Source organism: Peromyscus leucopus, chromosome 12 (assembly GCF_004664715.2).
Source record: "Peromyscus leucopus breed LL Stock chromosome 12, UCI_PerLeu_2.1, whole genome shotgun sequence".
In the NCBI taxonomy this organism is placed as follows: Eukaryota; Metazoa; Chordata; class Mammalia; order Rodentia; family Cricetidae; genus Peromyscus; species Peromyscus leucopus.
Window position 1 is genome coordinate 73,359,861 of NC_051073.1, and position 21,572 is coordinate 73,381,432.

The 21,572-nt window shown below is 40.3% G+C and overlaps 1 protein-coding gene across 3 annotated transcripts; it reads left to right on the forward strand.

Annotated features, from left to right (window-relative positions):
• Window positions 1-3,216: 3,216 nt before the first annotated feature.
• Window positions 3,217-21,290, forward strand: Tra2b (transformer 2 beta homolog). Of its 3 annotated transcripts, XM_028875230.2 has the most exons (10): window positions 3,217-3,425; window positions 9,621-9,896; window positions 13,943-14,076; window positions 14,677-14,839; window positions 16,504-16,692; window positions 17,567-17,682; window positions 18,510-18,593; window positions 19,232-19,291; window positions 19,919-19,992; window positions 20,274-21,290. In XM_028875230.2, exons 4-10 carry the CDS (start codon window positions 14,807-14,809, stop codon window positions 20,282-20,284), a joined length of 567 nt encoding a protein of 188 aa, XP_028731063.1. In that variant the 5' UTR covers window positions 3,217-3,425; window positions 9,621-9,896; window positions 13,943-14,076; window positions 14,677-14,806; the 3' UTR covers window positions 20,285-21,290. The 3 variants fall into 3 exon arrangements, with proteins under 3 accessions (XP_028731063.1, XP_028731060.1, XP_028731061.1); XM_028875227.2 differs by lacking the exon at window positions 9,621-9,896; XM_028875228.2 differs by lacking the exon at window positions 9,621-9,896 and having other exon boundaries at window positions 19,922-19,992.
• The last annotated feature ends 282 nt before the right edge of the window (window positions 21,291-21,572 follow it).

Genomic DNA, 21,572 nt, shown 5'->3' on the forward strand with positions numbered 1-21,572 from the left:
ATAATTGCCCTTACTCTGTAAATCAGAAAATCAGTACCAGGGTATTCCCCCACACACACACTGTAGCCCTGGCCTACAGGATGGAACTCACGATGTGCTCAAAATCACAACAGTTCTGCTGACTCGACCTCCCAAGGGGTGGGATTAAAGGCAGGAGACACTACGCCTGGTCCTAAAACCAGGGTTAGGTCACTTGCTACATGTGGTAAAACCTGATGGTAACCCCTCCCCTTTTGGGGGGACAGGGTCACAGGTTGACCTCAAACATTCTAGGTAGCCAAGGATAACCACCACCAACTCTTTCTTCTCTCTCTCTCTCTCTCTCTCTCTCTCTCTCTCTCTCTCTCTCTCTCTCTCAGTGTTTTAATCCAGAATCTCTATGTAGCCCTGGTTAGCCTAGAACTCCCTATGTAGACAAGGCTAGCTTTGAACTCACAGAGATCCACCTGCTCCTGTCTCTCCAGTGCTGAGATTAAAGGCGTGCAACACCACAGATTAACCTTGGACTTTTGATTCTCCTGCTTCTATTCTCCAAGTACTGGGATTAAAGGTGTGCCAGCTCTGGTGGGAAAGCCTTTGCGATAAGTGGAGTCCAAAATATCTGAAGCTAAAACGCGGCAAGAGCCTGTAACTGGGGGACTGAGCCCACAGTACAGCAGGGGAGTGAGCCTTGCTGGTAAATCTGTGGGTTCAGTCCTTGGTATGGAAAGAGAAAACAGTGCAAGGCAATGAATGATTAGGGAGGGCTGATATAGGGTAGTGCTATAGGTCTAGATGTGGAGCTGCCCAGCGCTGTCTCGTTGAGGTTTGGCACCATCTGGTGGAAACAGTCTCAGGTTAGGATGATGGGGTGACTAAATTCTGTGTAAAGCTGGGCTGACCAGATCAACAACAGTTCTTTCACTAGTTAGCTTTTGTTTTATTCATCAAAACTAAGATTGTTGGGCCGGGTGGTGGCGGCCTTTAATCCCAGCACTCGGGAGGCAGAGGCAGGCGGATCTCTGTTAATTCAAGGCCAGACTGGTCTACAGAGTGAGTTCCAGGACAGGCACCAAAACTACACAGAGAAACCCTGTCTCAAAAAACCAAAAAAAAAAAAAAAAAAAAAACCACACACACACACACACACAACAACAACAACAAAAAACCCTAAGATTGTTGGATCATCCTGTAGCTCAGAATATTTACAGAAGATATTAAACATGACTGTCATTGTTGCTCATTCAAAATAATACTTGAAAGACCCTAACCCTTCAGGCTTACATCCCCAAGCCTCAGGAAAAGAGAAACTTCAAGCACCAGGAAATGAGAAACTAAAAATCTAGTTCCAAGGGCAACCTGCCTTAGCCATTGTTCAATCTCACCTGCAACCATATAACAATGTAAAAAGATTTCGATTTCTGTTAAAAGATGTGCTCAACTGTGACTGGGATAGTTGCAGGTGTTCCAGGAAGGATCACTGTGACTTTTGTGTAAACTCCACTTCTGCCCTGATACCCCCCTTGAGATTTCAGGAAGAATGTACCTGTTGACGTAACTCTACCCCCTCTGTGATCACTCTGTACCCAGACCATGATCTTGTGAAACGAAACTCTATGGGAATTGTAATCTTGTGGGTTTTGTGGGTTTTTCCTTTATAAGCCCTTATGGGGCTGCAGTAAGATGCGGCTCTTGCTCTTAGGAGCAGGGTTTGCCCTTCTATATAGAAGCTTAAATAAAAACCTCTTGCTATTGCATCAACTGAACTGGAGTCTGGGTTCTTGAGGTGCCCACTTGAGACCCTAAATTTTGGGGTCCAACATACTCATCTCAAGAACTCATTTATCATGGTTTTAGTCAGAGAAACATCTGTGTCCTTTGAGGGCATCCTTAAAGGGCAGAAGGCAGGTGGCTTCTTCCAAAGAAATCCATCACTACAGGCCTTTTTGGTTTGCTTGTTGTTTTATTTTTTTGAAGGGAGAATCTCATGTAGCCCAGGTTGGCCTTAAACTGCTAGCTGTCTTTGGCCTCAACTCTCAAGTGCTGGCATTACAAGGATTACAAGTGTGTGTCACCCTGCCTGGCTTCCCACTTCTCCATTTTTTTCCCCTTTAAACAATGTTTCACTATGTAGCCTTGGCTAGCCTAGAACTCGGAGATCCTCCTGCCTCTACCGCCCAAGTTCTGAGATTAAAGGCTGTGCTGCTAAGCCCAGCTAGATTCCTATTTTTTTGTTTGTTTGTTTTATTTTTGGAACAATGTCTTATTATACAATCCAGGTTTACCTTGAAACCCCTATGGAGTATGAACCTCAAACTCAAGGTCTCCTTCCTCACCCTAAATGCTAGAATTACTCACCTGCCACAATGCCGGACTCTTTGAATTTTTAATTCTCTCTACTTCATATCAAGTAATCAAAAGAAAGTGAGGTATAGAAACTATAGATCAAAGTCAGGACTGCTGGCTCGCAACTGTAATCCCAGGATTTATCTGGGAGGCTGACACACGAGGATTAATATAGTCCAAACACTGGTCTAGGCTACATGGTGAGTTCAAGGTCAACGCAAGCAGTAGAATGAGACTTCAATTTTTCTGGTCTTTTTTTTTTCCCCGAGACAGGATTTCTCTGTATAGCCTTCGCTGTCCTGGAACTCTTTGCAGACCAGGCTGGCCTTGAACTCACAGGGATCCCCATCTGCCTCTGCCTTCCCAGTGCTGGAATTAAAGGCGTGCGCCACCACCGCCCGATGCGGAAAACATTTTTAAATGAAGGTTTTATTAGGAAGGAAAGATGTGGAACTAAGTCTAAATAAATGAGAGGTTCAAGAACCCACTGCGCGTCTGTGTTCTCTCCTGGATCAAGAAAAAGAACAAAAGGGAACTAGACAGGCAGAACAAAGGCATCAAGGACGGAGGAAAGCGGGGCCATCTCCTCTCTCCTCCCACCCAGGACGGCCCCCGAGGAGGTTCCAGACACCACCGCGACACGGTTGGCGACATCAAGGCGTCTCGGGGTGACCAAGGCAGACGCCCAGGGGGGCTGGCACTGACTTTCCCGCCACGCCGCGTCCCGGCCCGGAGGGGCGGGGCCAGCGCGAGCGAGGCGGGGCGCTGACGTCACCTCCGGCTGGGGCCCGCGCCTGGGCGGGAGGAAGCCCTGGGAAAAAGGCCCGGCGAGTGGGCGGGGCCGGGAAAGCGCGCCTTCAGGGGCGTGGGCGGGGCCCGCTTAAAGAGCGCCGCGTCACGTCCGCTGGCGTTAGACCGGGGCGGAGGAGGTGCGCAGCGCGTCGGGTCCTGGGTCACCCTCCCAAAGTGCGTCGTCGCGAGAGGCTGCGGCGGGGCCTCTGCTGAGAAGGCAGGAGCTTGACAGCTTCCGTCCAGGCCAGGAGCGGGGACAGCCATCCGGAGCCATGAGCGACAGCGGCGAGCAGAACTACGGCGAACGGGTAAGCGCGCGCGGGAGGTGGTGGGGGTGCACGGGCGGCCGCCGCCGCGGTCCCACCTTGCTTCTCTCCAGGCCTTTCGGGGTTCCCCCGCCTCGGCCGGGCATCGGGGTGGGGGCCTGACGCCGAGAGGGCGCCAGGTCGCCGGAGGGCGGACGACGGACGCCCCGAGTCGCGCGGGAGGCCGGCAGCGGGCCGTGTTGTGCCCGGTCCCCGCGGCGGCCTCTTTTTTTTCCTTTTTTCCGTTACGAGGTTGCGGGGGGTGGGGTGGGGGAGGGGAAGGCAGGCGAGGGATTAAACATGGCCGCGGCGTCCCCTCGGCGTTGGGGGATGGGGACGGCGTCTCAGTTCGCCGTTGCTCTCCCTGCCGAGCCGCGCCGCAGCCATCTTGGGCTCGCGGGCCGGGCGCGCCGCCAGAGGCACAAAATGGCGGAGCCGCCGCGGGTCCCCGGCTGCCCGGCCCTGGCCGGCTTTCGCCCCGGGGCCGCCGAGTGAAGCCGAGAAGAAGCCCGCAGCCAGCCACGTGGGCCCGGGCGTCGGGCTGGTGGCGGGGTTGGCGGAGGGAGAGCCTTCTCGGGGCCTGGGAAGGGGCGGCTCGCTCTGCGCACGGGCGCGGAGGAGGGGGGCTCGGCGGCCCGCGGGCTTTGCTGTGCCGGAGCCTCTTCCCCCATTGTTGGGACCTTAACGGGGACGGGACCCAAGGTCATTAGGGTTTTTTTCCCTTCGACCCCACCCCACCCCGGGGAATGGTGAAGGGGTGATGGGTGGCGACAGTTCATGGCGCTGTTAGCACTGGGAATCACGTGTTTTTTTTTTTTTTTTTTTTAAATGCTTTCCACCTCCAGGGGGTGAAAATTCGGTAGAGGTTGATTAGATGGTCTCTAACGGGCCTGTGGATTAGACCCAGTCCCAAAGCTTAAACAAAGCGCACGTAGCGTGGCAGTAGAGTGTTAGATTAAAAAGCTGCCGGGCGGTGGTGGCGCACGCCTTTAATCCCCTCCAGGCGGATCTCTGTGAGTTCGAGGCCAGCCCGGGCTACCAAGTGAGTTCCAGGAAAGGCGCAGAGCTACACAGAGAAACCCTGTCTCTAAAAATCAATCAATCAATCAATAAAAAGCTATCCCAGGAAGATACATGCAAGTACATGGCTTAGTGAGCGAGTAATTGCAGTTTGAAAATTGCTTACAAGCACCATATGAACAATTATTTTATGCCCCAAGACTTAAATTTTTTCCCCCCTCAAAAAAGTTTACAGGAATTGGTAGCACATAGTTTACTTAGTCAAATAAGTATGTTAGTAAACTTTTAGGTCTTGGACAGTTTGGTAGAGTATTGTGGGAACTCTTCATGGTGAACTCAGAACCAAATCAGAATAGTTTGAGCTGACCAGACCTTTACATATCAAGATGAGTCTCTTATCCTAAAGTCATTTTAAGTCCAATGTCACCAGTGATTGCCTTGCCATTTTAAGGCTTTCTTAAGGAAAGAAACAAGGGCGGGGTGTGGGAGTGTGTGGTGGGATTTTGCTTTGATTTTTAAATCTGTTTTGTTTTAAATTCTTTCGAACTTCCTTAGTAGCCCACACATACCTTTGAGTTCCTGCCTCCCGAAGTTGCATGTAATGTTGAAATTACTCTGTTTAGAATTAAAAGCAAATAGTTTTTGTTGTTTGGGGGTTAAATAGGTAGGTATTATCATGCCCATGGAAAAATTTTCAAAGTATTAGATTTAGTATCCATTACTCCAGGAAGAAAGTAATTGAATGTGGTACCATTTTGAAAGAACTGAGAAATTGTTACCCCTGTTAATTGGGAGTGTTATTACTATTTCTGCTAGCAAGATGGACTGTCTGGTGCTCTTGAATATTTATTTGAGGTATGGTCATACTATGCCCCTGGCTGTCCTGGAACTTGCTATAGAGGCCAGTCTGGTCTTGACCTCAGGCATGTGCCTGCTTCTGCCTCCCTATAACCCTAGTGCTGGGGTTTAAGGTGTGAACCAGCCACACCCTGGCAGTCCTTATTATTTAATTGGAGGGAAAGGTATTAAATAAAGATTGACTTTCTGATCTGTTTCTAAGCTTGGAAGCTGTGTAACACCTCAAAAAATTTTTTTTGAATGTGTACAATCCCGAGTTTGTGTGGCCCACGCGTACCAGTTCCACAGACGCCTAAAAGGGATTGTGAGCCATCAGATTTGGGTGCTGGGAAGGGGAACTTTGGTTCTCCTAAAGAGCAGTAGATGCTCTTACCTGCTGAGCCAATTCTCCAGCCCTATACTTAACACATTTTGCTTGGTTGCTTTTTGTTTTCCAATTGGAATCTTGGAATAATTGAAAAGCTTGAAACACTTAACATACTCCTCAAGAAGGCTTGCCAAAAAAAAGTTTAAAAATACTGCAAGGTAAGCAGGGTAGAATGTTACAGGTTTGTAAATACTGCTACTTGTCCTGGATAGGGGATCCAGAGTTCAGGATAATCCTAGCCAATTACTTAGCAAGACTAAACATTTTTTCCCCCAAAGGAATAAGGGATAAGTTAAGGATTGGTTGTATAATTTGGTGAGAGAACGCTTGCCTGTCCTGTAAGGCTCACACACAAACACAACACAAGGTAGCTAAAGTCCCCTGCATTTTTGATCACAGACATTACTGCAAAGTAGCATGGCCAATCTGATTGGTTCACTTTCCCTTTTACAAGTGTGAAAAATGATGTTCAAGGTAAATAGTCTTGGATATGCCTGGTATAACCAACCATCTCTGGAAACCTGAAAATGATAAGTTTCATTGACTTCTAGGCCCTTAGGCACATAAACTGTTGTGGTTAATGTACATAGTATAAATCTGTTAAGCTACCTGGAATCTCAGTCAGTGTTAGGCTTCCAAAGTTGTTTCTTTCCTAAGCAGAATACATTTGGGTGTGTGAAATAAATTTTGCTTAGTTTGGTCACACATTGGATGGATGTTAGCATTTAGTTAGCTCTTTTGCAGTGTGTGTTCCTCATCCCTTTGTTATCTGTAGGATCTGTGGGGTTTGTTTTTTTAATTCGGTTTTTCCCCCCATTTTAAAGTTGGTTTGATTAAAATTTTGTTTCTTCCAGTTACAAATTACTCATTTTGTAAAAGAACCTTTTCTTTGAAGGAAAAACAGCCACTCTTTAGAGATGTGAGGTAGTAATGGGGTTAATATTTAAGACCCCAATAATGATTCTAGTTTAGGTTGTGAGACTTACACATTTTGATCTTCTACTTAGCTTAAAATTCTAACCTCTTTGAGAGTATGCGTGTGAGACAAGCCAGAAAATGTTAGTTTTTGTTAGTCTATTTTATTACCACAGTAGCTAGAGGTTAAAGAGTAGCTTGGAGTTACTAAATACTCTGGCAGATATTTCTTAGAAGTGTAGTGTGTTTGGAATATAAAAGCAAGGGGTAGGTTCTGGATACTACCCTATCAAATTGCCTTTCAGATTCTGCAGCTTTTCTCTTCTGCTTAAGCAATTCTATGATGTCTTTGTATATTCCTTGTGTTTATCCCCTGAGTCTAAATTCTGGTTTTTAAAACCAAAATTTCAATTTCTAAAGTACTTGTGGTCCTCACATAATTTTTATTAACAAAGGGTTGAATTAATGCCAAGTTTAAGAAAATTGCCTAGTTTTTTCATCACTGACTACACAGGTTAGGTATAAGTCTCTTGAAACTGTTGAATCATTTTCTTTGGCTTAAATAAGAATGCTTATTAATATTGTGGGTATTGTCAAAATAGAAAGTAGTACTTTAAGGTGAAGTTACAAATGGTTTTACAAGGTAAGTACTACTGGTTTTGTTGAAAGCTTGAAGGGGGGGTATTCAGATGCTGAGAGAAGTGTTAATGGTATTTGTCTTGTTTGTATAGTCTTTTTCCTTTTCTCTTCAGTAAAACCCCAAACCTAAATGATAAACATGAATGCTTTCAAATTTGATTCATAATTTGGCCAAGCCAATTATTAGAGCTATAGTGTATGTGTCCAGCATTGTTTTGTTGATTAGTACTTACACATAGCTATTGTTTTCTAATAAGGTATGGTGATTATTTTAGGAACTAGTGCTTTTACACAGGTTGCTATTGTAGGATGTGGGCCATTATAGTTAGTTAGACGTTGGTTGCCATCATTTAGTGGTACTTTAGTTTCAGGTCAAAATTGACTAGCAAATTCTCAAATTATTGTTTTGAATTGGGTTTTGGAGGCTATTTTCAGGTTATTTATTGGCATAGATTTTCATGTTTGGATAGGGCCCTCTTCTACATTAAAATTTTTGTGCTTAGATAAGAACTTTCAAACAAAAATGAATTCATGTGATTTTGGTGGAAAGTATTGTTATCAAAAGAAACTAAGGGTTTGGTATTTTTGTGAGTTTATAAAAAGCATAGAATTTACAGCTGATAGAGGTATGCCCAGGTGTGTTTTGCTTTTTTGGTTTTTCCCCTTAAGAAATTTCTTAAGCATTTGAGGATTTTTCTCCTCCACACTTCTGATAGTTTCAGGAAAAAGACATATTCCTGTAATCTCATCATTTGGGAGGTGGCGGCAGGAAGATCAGGTCATTTGACTATATAGTTAGTGACTTTGAGGCCATTCTGGGCTACATGAGACTCTGCCTCCAAAAAAAGCCCTTTATCCATTTTAGTGTTGACCTTTCCTTTGTGTAGCAAGGTGTAGTTTTTCTTTGCTCATCTCATTTCCAGTTATTAAAACTGCTCCCTCAGTAATGTGTTTTTCTAAGTAGGATCCTTTTTTATGAAGTAGCTGAGTTAATACAAATATGTCCAGCGATGGTTTTGTTTTCAGTATATAGGAGGAAGATTAGAAAGTGGTAATGAATGAAGGGATGCTAAAGTGGCCTCGATGAAAAGTCATGGTACCTAGAGCTTTATTGTCTTCTGAATCTAAGCCCTGTATCTGTACAGAAATAACCTTTAGGGAGGCCAGGCACTAAGGAAACCTGCTTGGGCATTCTGATTCCATGATTACATTCGTGCTGCCAGTAAACATTTCCCATTACATTTTAGTGATGGATAGTACCAGAAAACCAGTTATTATGACTCCCTTAAATAGCCATTAAAATGTTTCTAGATTAAACCATAATAATTGACTATAAAATTAGGCTGGAAATCATGCTTTTCCTAGAAAAAGATAGTACTGTAGCCATGGTTGCCTATGCCAACAATAGTATAAAGACTTACCTTTTTCTTTTTAAGGAAAATTTTTTTCCCCTTTAAAACCAGAAGAAAATGTAAGAGGAAATATAGACAGTAAAAGAGCATGCAGAAATACTTAGGGTAACAAGGAAAACTAGATTGTTTTACATGGACAGTATTTTGCTTAGTGTTCCAACAGTGTTCTAGTTTTAGTATTAAACTTAACTAATCTGCTAAAGTGGGCCTTTTTAATAATTTGAGGAGGTTAACTTATTTTCTCATAATTTGCCACCTTTCAAGTAGGAGCTCTCCTTTGGACATCCAGAAGACTAATGTTTTGCTAATAGAGGGGGAAACTTTACAACAGAATTCTTTGGACATAACCACTGTTGGAATCAAGTTTGCTCTGCTTTTCTTTGTAGCTGTTGGCATGTAGTAGTTAATTTTATTTAGTATCAGGCTTCAGTTCTAAATTTAATTAAACTAATTTCACTAATGCAGAGTTCCCAAAGGTGGGTTGGACAGATCCAAATTGTCAGGTTTGCTGACATTGTCTAACAATGCTCTTCTAAATACACAGTAATGTGGAATTATACATTTCCTTATCTTAACTAGACAAGTCACTACTGTAAACCTTCAACCCCAGCCTTTGTCATATGAGTTGTCCATGCTTTTCTTGCACTTTTATATTGAAATGTGTCACTTTTTGACTAGAGATGTGCTTTTGACACTTAGCATTTTCTAAGTGTGAAATGTGATTACAATTTGGAAAAATGTTAAATGAACAGTAAATGTTCAATGGCGCACTTCACATTCACGTTAAGCATGATAAATTTATTTGGAATAGACAGATGATTACCATATACCATCAGGAGACTATGTAGTTTCAGTTTTTTGAGCTGCATATTCTAGTATTTTTTAATCCAAAACTACAAAAGGGATTTTTTTTCTAGTTTCAGTTTTGGCACTGGATTTTATCCTGGAGTTTTAAAATATTCTTCATCCTGTTCTTTTTCTATTAAGGTTAATGTTGAAGAAGGAAAATGCGGAAGTCGTCATTTGACAAGTTTTATAAATGAGTATTTGAAGCTCAGGAATAAGTGAAGCTGAAATTTGAAAAAATAAAAGAAAGAATGCATGCTATTTATCAGACCAGAAGTCCCACTTGTAGAATATTGAGCAATTTGTGTGAAGTGGGGAAGATGAAAGAAGTCAGAATTTGAAACGGAAGAATGAAGAAAAGAAATAAAAATGAAGTTAAGATAAGAAGTAATCTGGAATCAGAAAGCACTACGCTAAGTAATTACTAGTCTGTTTATGTGTCCCTGTATATTTTGCTAAACATGCATGCATTATTTGTTTAATAGAAGAAAATATATACAGGGTAAAGAAGTGACTTCCAAGGGAATCGTTTAAATTAGGTAATAATTCTAATTTTAACTGCTTAGTCAAATGATGGAAATGCAATTCTTTAAAAATAACTTTGTAGTCAAATAGCAGGCAGCACTGTGCTAATCCACTGGGTAATACTAGTTGGCCTCCCATTTTTCCCTTAGGCTTTTCATCTATTATACTCTGCTGGTTCTGGGGCATGAGTAAGTGAGTTGGAACTGGTGGTCTGTTACTTTAAAACACCCTTTGGACTCTCAAAATGCATGATATTTTCTGCTTTGATACTGAACAGTGTATAGTAGAATATTTTCTACTGGAAAATTTCCAGACTGTCACTGGGTTGATAATGGGATTAAACCCCCAAAATCCAAGCAAAGCATCTAACATTGTTTTATTGTAATGAAAGCATTAGGTTTCCACATAAGTGGAAAGCTACAACCACGTAAGTCCTGATGTTGAGATTTACATGTCCCAAATAAGGATGATTCTTTATATTCTGTTGCATGCCTGTTCCAACTGAATCATTAGGGGTATTGCTTAAGTATAGTAGCATCCCTTAAAAGAGATGAGTCATGCAAATGTAAATGATAGCTAATTCAGAGTGCAGTAGTAGCTGGTATTTTGTTGCTTTTTTCTCCTGTCTATCTTTAATGATCTTAAACATGGTTTTCTTCTAGTGTGCTGCCCCATCTGAAAGTCAACTCAAAATTCCTTTCTGTGTTTTGACTAATGTATTAGATGATTAGCATAATGTTAATAACAAGTACACATAATCAGTAGCAAATAACCAATAGTTGCCTTCTCCATTCAAACTATTAAAGGTTATCATCTTCCTTAAATGATGGCAACTTTGAATTTTTTTCTGAGGGTTGTCTTTAGAGCTATTGAGAAAATGACTTCACTGACCTTTCTGGAAAGGTGCATGTTTGTTGGGGCACTTTAGCCTGTTGTCAGTGCTGCTTACATTATTATTTCTGTATCTTACTAGGAGAATACAGTTACTGCTTATAGAAGACAATTTATTGCTTTTTTAACACTAATTGTCAGATAATAATCAAGAGTAATGTTAATTTTGTGTTGACTCAAACTTAAAAAAGGGATTTGAATTTTGATAAAGAATCACAGAAAGATCTAACTGGCTTTGAGTTTGTGAGGCTTAACTAACATTACGTGTATTTTTGGTTTTAGGATTAGGGTGCCTAACAAACAAAACCCTGTTTAGGGCTGTGTATTATCTACTGTAAGGAGAGATTTAGTACTTCTAAGATGCTGCTCTCAATGTAGGAGCTACAGAATACTTAAGATTTTGTTTTTGAACTTGACCTGTTCCTTAGGTTGTGCATTAGTTAAAATGACTAAGATTTGAGAATATTTTTTGAGGGGGAATTTCTGGCATTGTTTATGCTTTAGGCATTGGCTGTTTACAGTGTAGTTATTTTCGAAGAGTTCTTTTTATATTGCCCTGTCACTCAGAAGTTGAATTTGAAGTATTGTTTGTAAAGGACTTTTCTGACTGGTTTTATAGAGTTGTTTATGCATTAAGGTTTAAGTGTAGAGTTTTGTATTTTGTTAGTTACTGAGTCTCATGTCTTAACACAAAATCCTTTATATTCTCACCAATTAGAGGTGGCCACCATAACTGGAAAAATTTAACTAGTAAAGGATTAGCTGACAAAAGTTTAAAGTAGTTTTGTTGTGGATTTTTTTTTTCTTGCTAGCCCAATGAAGTGGCAGTATAAGACAAAGGAATCTTAATCTTCTGATGTTTTCACTAATTTCTGATCTAAGAAATTGTTGCTCAAAAAGTACATGTAGGACATGGCCTATTCGATTTGGAGGCTGAGTTAAGTTTTGAGAACTTTATAAACCATCCGTTTAGACACCTTACTCTGCTAATTTCCCATTCTAGAAATTCTATTATTACAAAGACAGCTGAAGCATCCCAGTTTAGAATAAAACTTTGGTTAAAATGAAGCAACAGTCTGAAAGGCGAATTTCCGGATTTTTTGTTTTTTAGATTTATTTTCTGTATATCATGCTCTATCTGCATGTATACCTGCATGCCAGAAGAGGGCATCAGATTCTAATATATATAAGATGGCTGTGAGCTACCATGTGGTTGTGGGAATTGAACTGGGCCTCTGGAAGAGCTGCCAATGCTCTCATCTCTCCAGCCCCCAGGAATTATTTTCTACCTCTTTAAGGTTTCTAATTGTTCTGTGAAGTGCTCTTACAGAATTGTAATAAATGTATTTTAACTTTCTAGTTCCTTGTGTCTGTTTTTCTCTTGTAGATGAGCTTTTCTCTGTAATAAAGATGACAAAAAGCTATACTTTCAGTAAGGTTTTTTGTTTTTGTTTTGACCAAGAGGAAAGTGAGGTAAATGGCCTTGCTGAACATTTTGCTTGAACATGAGATACAGAAATCCAATGGCTGGTTGATTGGGGTAGTCTTCCTCCCTACCACAAGCAGTGAATCTTAAACTACATCTTGGTATTAAAGGCAGCTGTTACCACACGGCTTAGTTTAATCTATAGTCAATTATTCCTTGGGGAATGAAGAAGGTCTGATAGAGAGGTAAGGTTATCTGTCACATGCTACATCACTCCATGTTTTATAGTGTGTCACTGAAGTATTTTCTAGATTATTTGGGGCCTGGAAAGCTGCTCATTCTTCCAGTTGTCTGTTTTCCTCCCTTTGTGTTGTATATAAAATGCATATTTTTGTGTCCTGAGCATTGAGGAGGAATGCTCTAAATTGTCTTCCATATGTAAATGGTAGTCTGGATTCTAAACTATTTGGAAGTGACTGTTTAGATTCATGCCGTTCATTTTAGTTTTCCTTTTCTTTTCCTGGTCGTTGCTGTATCTTAAGTAGAACAAGTGATTAGACTCTGTCTTTGTCAATTTGCCGTGGGTTTTGTGTAGGGAAAGCTTAGTTGTCTGACTGGGGAGTGGACACTGTCTCTTCCCATTTAATCTTTTTGCATGCCCTTGCAGAGTTTTTCTGCAATTATATTGTTGCATGTTATGTGTCTTTTCTATGGATTGACATTATGAAGTGATTATTCTGTTTAGCAATTTCCTTGCCTTTTTTTTAAAATTTATTTTGGAGATCTTGTTTTTCAGTTAACTGGCCATTAGTTGGAGTTTTGATTAGGAAAACTGAGTACATGGTATTTGCTTAGACATCTATGGAATTTTCTTCCTGGGCCCCTAGATGATGAGCTCCTCATTTTATCCTGTTTTAATGTGCCCTTTACATATTTCTGCTTTTTCTCAGTCTCCTGTTTATTTTGCCTTGACTCTTCTCAGTTTAGCCAAGAAAGTTGTGGATCTTTGGCACCTTCTCTACTCTGGAAACAGTTCGCAGCCTTGCTCTGTTCTTAGCTCCTTTTGTTTGCTCTTGAGTTTGTAAGAGGTCCTGACATACATTGAAATAAGATCTTAACCATATTTCATGTTCATCAGCTAGTCTTTGCATTCAGCTAGAGTTCTACCTTCAGAGCTTGAAACACATGATTGTCCTTACTGCTTTTGCCCCGCATTCAACTATAACTTGAAGTTTTATAATTTTGTGGGGTTTTGTTTTTGATTGCAGCTTGACTGGAATATAGACTAGGCTTCATAGTTAAGGAAAGTTCTTTCTAGGTCTATGTAGTAACAGTCCCCAAATATAGTCCTTAGATAGTTCTTTCATAATCTGACTTTGACACCTTTTAAGGGAGTAGAATTAGATAATTCTTATCCCTGCTGCAGAAAGGTGGAAGAATTAATTGATTGATGTCAGTTGAAGCAATGAAACTATTATACCAGGTATACTCAATTCCTGCCCTCACGTTTTCTTATCTTTGGAAGAGGATTGCTCTCCTTGGCCATTTATCTCACAGAAGCTTATTTGTTTTTAAAGTTTCCCAAGAGTATGCAAATTAAACTTTTGACATCTGCGTGTAGGAATCCCGTTCTGCTTCCAGAAGTGGAAGTGCTCATGGATCGGGGAAATCTGCACGGCATACCCCTGCAAGATCTCGCTCCAAGGAAGATTCAAGGCGTTCTAGATCAAAGTCAAGGTCCAGATCTGAATCCAGGTAAGAAGTGGTGTGGTTTGTTAAGCTAAGGAAGGTAAAAGTCTACTTAATGTTGGTATTAGAGATGGGAGCCAGAAGACTGACTGAAACAGCCTGGGCTTCTGGGATCAGGGCTCAGATCTTCCTATGTCCCATGTTTCAGTTTAACTCTAGAATGGAGTAATAAAGAATTGAAAGGCTATCTTGTAGCTGGAAGTTTCTCTGGTCATGCCTGGCCCCGATGTCAGGAAAAATCTCTCCCACCCTCATCCTGCAGCCACTTGGTTCCAAGTAAACACACAGGCTTAGTATTAATCACAAACTGTATTGCCCATGGCTTCTTGCTAGCAAGCTTGTTCATATAACTTAACTCAACCCATTACTATTAATCTATGTATAGTCACATGTTCCATGCCTTTACCTGTGTCCCATTACATGTTGCCCCTTGAACAAGGGTTGGCATTTCCCCTTCCTCCACCCTTCAGTTTGAATGTGATGCCTAGCCTTAATCCTGCCCTGCCATAGACCAATGCAACTTTATCAACCAGTCAGAGCAACACACTCACAGCACTATCTGTTTTTCAGTTATTTAGTCATAACACCAAGACTTCTGTCTTGCAGGTCCAGATCCAGAAGAAGTTCTAGAAGGCATTATACAAGGTCACGATCTCGATCCCGCTCCCATAGACGATCCCGGAGCAGGTCTTACAGCCGAGATTATCGCAGACGGCACAGCCACAGCCATTCTCCCATGTCCACTCGAAGGCGTCATGTTGGGAACCGGGTAAGATGAAAAAGTTTTCTAAAGTGCTATGGACTGAACCCAGGTTATGTACATGAGGCAAGTAAGTATTCTACCGCTGAGGTGTGTTCTCAGCTTGAAGATGTAGGTGGAGTTTTCCTATCCCACAACTGCTCTCAAATAATCACTCAGAGGTATAATATTAATTACAAATGCTCCGAGGCTTGGCGTTTACCTCTACCCCTTTTTTGTGTGTGTGTGTCCATCTCGTTCTCCATCTGTCTAGTGACTCTTCTGACTCTACCCTTCCTCATCCCATCATTCTCAGTTTGGCTTTGCCTCCTAACTTGATCCTGTTCAGCTATTGGCCAATCAGCTTGTTTATTAACCCAATCATAGTGACATAATGTTCACACAGTGTACAGAAGGATTACCCCACAGCATGAAGACCTTTTTAGAAACATTGTATTATTTGATCTCTTTATTTTGACAGTGGAATTTTAGCAATTTAAAACTTTCGGCATCTGTGTATAGGAATCCCATTCTGCTTCCAGAAGTGGAAGTATTTATACTAGGATGCAATTTCTCTACCTAGTAAGGCTTTTTTCCTATGTAAAATTACAGGAACCTTTTAAGTTCTTGATGGCTGAAGTACCTGTAATGTATTTGTAGAATTTATTTTACTGATAATAGCTGTTAAAGTAATTTGTTGCTCATTCTGTTGGGTTTCATACATGAGCATCTGATCACGTAATATGTGATATAGTTCCCCTTGTCTAATTTCAGTTGCTAGACATTAAAAAAAGTTAATGAAAAAGCTCACAAATAATTTATGAAGCTTAATGTTTGCGTCATCTTTAGTTTGAAGTCTTACCCACATCTATTAGTAACAACATTACTGTTTTTAATCTTTTTTGTAATTTATTTGTATTTTATACATGCCTGCATGTATGTCTGTGTCAGGGTGTTGAATCCCCTGGAACAGGAGTTATAGACAGTTGTGAGCTGCCATGTGGGTGCTGGGAAATGAACCCAGGTCCTCTGGAAGAGCAAGCAGGCAATGCTCTTAATACTGAGCCATCTCTCCAGCTCCACTGTTTTTAATCTTAATGTGCTTAATTTGCAGATCAAATTTTACAATACTTAAAATACTCAACAAAATAAAAATGAGCTGTAAGCAGTTGTTACATATGCAGCACTACTTAGGAAGGAGGTTTAACTGTTCTATGTAGGTGTGACACCCTTACTGTGCTCACCAAGACATATCTTCCATCTGAGATTGGTTGGATTCTCCAGAACACACAGACAGAATTGTATTCCTTCTGGTCCATCGATCTATATAATACCCTTATTTTCAGTTATTTACTCCCATCTATCCCTGTACACTTTATTAAGGGTCTTTTGGTTGTTTTCTGGTTTTGGTGGTGGGTATTTTTTTTTTTGTTGTTGTTTTGTTTTTGTTTTTGAGACAGTTTCTCTGTATAGACAAGGCTGGCCTGCCTTCACCTCCCGAGTGCTGGAGTTAAAGGTGTGTACCACCACCTGGCTGTTTTCCATTTTTGAGACAAGCTCTCATTGTGTTGTGCCATTCTGGCACAGCGGTGCTTAGTCTAACAATTTATCATTTTGTGTAGTAGTTATCCTTCCCTTGCCCACTTACCCCCTTTAGATCGATGTCAGGCTTTAAGATTTCTTCTGTTTTCTAGGCAAATCCTGACCCCAACTGTTGTCTTGGAGTATTTGGATTGAGCTTGTACACCACGGAAAGAGACCTAAGAGAAGTGTTCTCTAAATATGGCCCCATTGCTGATGTGTCTATTGTGTATGACCAACAGTCTAGACGTTCAAGAGGATTTGCCTTTGTATATTTTGAAAATGTAGATGATGCCAAGGAAGTAAGTAAATGTTTACTTGTACTTTAGTTCAAAACACCAGCCCTGGTAACTGTTCTGATTTATATAACCAAGCAATTTCTAAAAGTACCTGTGTTCTAGATTTTAAATTTGTATGTATATGGGTGTTTTTGCCTACATGGATGTCTTTACACTATGTCTGCAGTGTCTCTGGAGGCCAGCAGAGGGCATCTGATCCCATGGAACTTGAGCTGCACACAGTGATGACTGTCCCAGTGTGGGTGTTGGGAATTTAATCCAGGTCTTGAAAAACAGCCAGTGTTCTGAACTGCCAAGCTATCTCTTTAGTTCATGCTCATTTTAGTCTTAAAAAATGGGGGATATGGCTAATACTGTGGATTCAAGCAGCTTCTTAGTAGTGTTTGGCTTCCACAGCAGGCACTTTGAATCATAGAATGACAGTGACAGTTTGCTTTTTTATTCTTACACCAAACAGCCATAGGTAAAGAGCATTTGGGCTGTGTTCAGCAAGTGCTAATTTATAGACATTGAAATTTGGGTTTCATAGATGTTAGCATGCTGCTTGTGTGTGCAATCCCAGCACTTAGGATGTTAGAGACCAAGGGATTAGCTGAGTCCACCTAAATTTGTGGGTAGGTATAGGAAGTATTTTGTGGGCTATGTAGGCTGCTGTGGTGTTTCTACAAAAGGTAGAAACATATGTGTTTTCATATGTGTGTGACTACTTTTAGCAAGTGAACTTGTAGAGTAGGGAACAACCCATTTAGGTATTTTTTTTTTTCTGGCCAACCTTTAAATAAACATTAGGAAACTGGATGGAAAGCCCCCTCAGTCTTTTAGATGATAATTAGAGACAATTGTCCAGGATGTAACTTTTTTAAAAAATCTTTTGAAGGCTAAAGAACGTGCCAATGGAATGGAGCTTGATGGACGCCGAATTAGGGTGGATTTCTCTATAACAAAAAGGCCCCATACCCCAACACCAGGAATTTACATGGGGAGACCCACTTAGTAAGTTTGACTACATTTGTGTGAGTGTGGGTGGGTACTTGAATGATCTAGAGATAACAAGTTGGGTGTCTTCCTCTGTCCATCTTTTCCCCACCAATTTCTTGACATTTTTTAGAAGAAATCCTTAAAGATGCTGTGTACTTGCACGCTCACATGTATGTAAGGTTCAGGGGACGCCTTTGTGGCATCAATTCCTTTCTTAGACTTTTACATGGGGTCTGGAGAGTATCTCAGTTGCCAGGCTTGTAAGCACCAGCATTACCTGCTGAGCCGCCTTGGTGCTGGGATTAAATTAAAGATGTATGATACTGTGCCCAGCAGTTTTATAGAAAGTCAGTTGGATTTGTGTGCCCCTAAAACCAAAAGATTAGATATGGGTATACACATTCAAATAATACGGTGTAATAACAAGGAAAATATTGATAAGAGCTATGTAGAAATAACTTCCAGTTAATGTACTTAAAGACGTCTGCTAGTAGATATGGATAGTAGCAGTTTTTATTCAGGAGAACCAAAGATGGATTAGTCTTAGCATGTCCAAGGAATTTGGTTGATTTGAGTTCTCTTCTGCTGTCAGGATCTTTTTGTTTGTTTTTGTGTTTTAGACAAGGTTTCTCTGTGTAGCTTTGTACCTTTCCTGGAACTCACTCTGTAGTCCAGGCTGGCCTTGAACTCACAGAGATCTGCCTGCCTCTGCCACCCAAGAGCTGGGATTAAAGGCGTGAGCCACCATCACCCAGCTTCAGGATCAATTTTTAATAGCAAAAGTTGTGACCAAAAACTAAAGGAGATTATTTGCTGTATTAAAGATATGTTGTCATTCACAGTGGCAGCTCACGCCGCCGAGATTATTATGACAGAGGATATGATCGGGGTTATGATGATCGGGACTATTACAGCAGATCATACAGGTGAGTTGTATAGGAGCCTGTTCACACTAAATTTAAAAAGCAGCACAAAAAACCCCTAAATTTTAAAAAAGTAAGAAATAGCTGCCATTTAAACCAAAATGTAAGATTTACAGATAATTTGGTATGTAGTTGGATGCTTCCTAAATTCTAAAATATAAATGAAGAACGTCATTAAATTTGTGTTAATACAAAAGTGAAAGTTGATTTTTATACATGTATGGAGGGCATTCCTCTCTAGCTTTTACTTGAGTTCTGGGTATCTAATTCAGATTGTTAAAGTATGGAGGCAGCAATCACCAACTAGTAATTCTAAGCCTTCAGTGTAAACTTCTATAATTAAGTATAGACCATGTGTGTTTGTCTTGTAAATGTTTATTATGCCATTGTCTGGAAGTGAGTCTTTAATAGTTGATATCCAGAATTTCACCAAAATTGGCATTTTCTCCCCTTTTTAAGCATTACTGTGTTAAGTAGTGCTTGGCTGAGAAGTTTAAAGGTCTTTATTGAGAGCAACTATGCCATTTCAGAAAGATCTCTTGTTGAGCATGAGATCTCTTGTTGAACTATGAAACTGGGTTATGTCCATTCTTTGTAGCAATTGTTTTAACTAAAAATTTATTCCTTTTCTGTTTTTACAGAGGAGGTGGTGGAGGAGGTGGTGGATGGAGAGCTGCTCAAGACAGGGATCAGATTTACAGGTGTGCAAAAAGGGTTTCGACTCTGAGTAATAGAATACTTGCAAAATGTTTGCCTGATACTTAGGCAACTGTTCTCTAAGTGGCACCAGGGTTTTGTTTGGATTTGAGATAGGGTTTTTGTGTTGCCCTGGAACTCAGAGATCTGTCTGCCTTTACCTCCCCCGTGCTGGGACTAAAGGCATGCCCCACCATGCTGCCTGCCTTGATTTTTTTTTTTTTTAAGGTTAATTTATTTGTGTGTTTATCCTGCATTTATGTCTACCACATGCATGCTTTGTATCCTTGGAGGCTAGATGACTGGCCTCACATTTTGAGCAACCATTTGGGTGCTAGGAATCGAACCTAGGTTCTCTGCAAGAGTAGCAAATGCTCTTAACTGTTAGCCATGAAAGTAGTTCTCAATAGACAACGTAAAAGGATTTGTAGAAATTTAAAAAATAATTGAGCTTTAATTTATAAAATAGAGCAGATTCTTTTAATGTTTATTTGGTATTTGGACCTAATAAACTGCACTTTAAAGGTTTATTGGGACCTTCTAGCTTGAGAACCAGCAAAAGTTTGTCTTCATGTTGTTATTAGCACAATATCATCTAGATGTAGGTATAGACAGTATTTATTTATTTACAGAAGGCGGTCACCTTCTCCTTACTACAGTCGTGGAGGATACAGATCTCGGTCCAGATCACGATCATACTCACCTCGTAAGTTACCTTGATTAGTTTTATTTATCTCTTATAATTTGCTTAAGTATAACAATTTTACAAATAATTTGCAAGTCCATGCGGTTCTATCCTAATTGGTCACAGTATAATCTGTGACATCTAGATGATTTAAATAAAATCTTAATAAATTGAATTTTCTTTATTCCTTTTATATATATGTGTATACATTGGTATTAATGCTTTGAAAATCTTACTGGTGGGAGAGACTTTCAAGTTTAAAATGTTTGATCCCAAACACACACGTTTTGTTTTCTTTACAGGTCGCTATTAAAGCATGAAGTTGAAGACTTTCTGAAAGCTGCCATAGAGCTGGGATATTGTTTGTGGACAATATTTTCTATTGTCTCCTGTTTAAAAAGTGAACAGTGCCTAGTGAAGTTAGGTGACTTTTACACCTTTTATGATGACTACTTTTGGTGGAGTTGACATGCTGTTTTCATTCTGCGTTTGTGTAGTTCGGTGCTTTGTTCAAAGTTAAGTGTTTTCAGAAAAGTATGTTTTGCATGTATTTTTTTACAGTCCAAATTTTGACTGCTGAGAAGTTTCTATTGTACAAAACTTCATTTAAAAGGTTTTTCTACTGAATCCAGGGTATTCTGAAGATCGAAGCCTGTGTGTAAAATGCTACCAAATGGCAAAAAGCAACAATAAACAAGTTTGATTTTTACTTTTCTTTCTAAATATCAATGCTTAACCAGAACCATTCTTAAGTTACCAGTAAAATATTTTAAAATAAAAAATACTCAAATTTCTTTCAGGAGTCCATGAAACTTGCCATATTCAATATACTTGCAACTAAGTGTTAAATACGCTGTAACTCTGTGCTGCTAGTATTAGAAGATAAATCTTTCCATACAGCAAATGCTTAATGCTTACATTGATGTGGATTCATCAGCCTTTATGTAATCTGTATTATAGATAGCAGGGAATAAGAGATACAGATACAAGTCTTTAAAGGCTGTTTCTTAAGGCTGTTACAGAGAGATAATGGTATTTCAACTAGTTATCAACAAGTGACGACAATACATTCCACCACAAATGTACTCTTGTTCTTCTAGCTTTTAGACTATATGAAAATACTGGGTGCTTCAAGGTATGGAATGAGAGAAGGGTTCACCACACCTGTGTCATGGATGAACTGAAGACTGCCTGTTCATTTTTTAAATATTATTTTCAGGTCCTTTGCTTACCAAAGGAGGCCCAATTCACTCAAATGTTTTGAGAACTGTTTAAATAAAGGCAAAGAGAAAACTTGCTAATGCAACTTGGTTTACAAAGAAGTGTTGGCTTTCTTTTAACGTTATTGTAATTAGAGTCCTGTGGTTTATTTAGTGCCTGGTGCAATATTGTTCTTGCTTCAAGATAACATGCTGTGTGATGTTTTGGAAAAATGTATTTCTCAAATATATTGCTCAAGTAGATATTGGAATGAAGATTCTCTTTGGGCCTGAGGTTGTATTAAATAACTAGCCTTCCTACATGTCTGTGGTTTGCAAAGCATGATTTTAATACCAATTTGTTTTAGTTTAAGGCCATACAAGTAGTGCTAGCCTATGGGC

What these genes read in the sequence shown, in the direction of transcription:
- Tra2b (XM_028875227.2), top strand. Translation starts at nt 3,390, where the DNA reads ATGAGCGACAGCGGCGAGCAGAACTACGGCGAACGG. An exon ending in ATGTAGATGATGCCAAGGAA is followed by an intron (nt 16,693 to 17,566) that starts GTAAGTAAATGT and finishes AATCTTTTGAAG; the next exon opens with GCTAAAGAACGTGCCAATGG. An exon ending in TATTACAGCAGATCATACAG is followed by an intron (nt 18,594 to 19,231) that starts GTGAGTTGTATA and finishes CTGTTTTTACAG; the next exon opens with AGGAGGTGGTGGAGGAGGTG.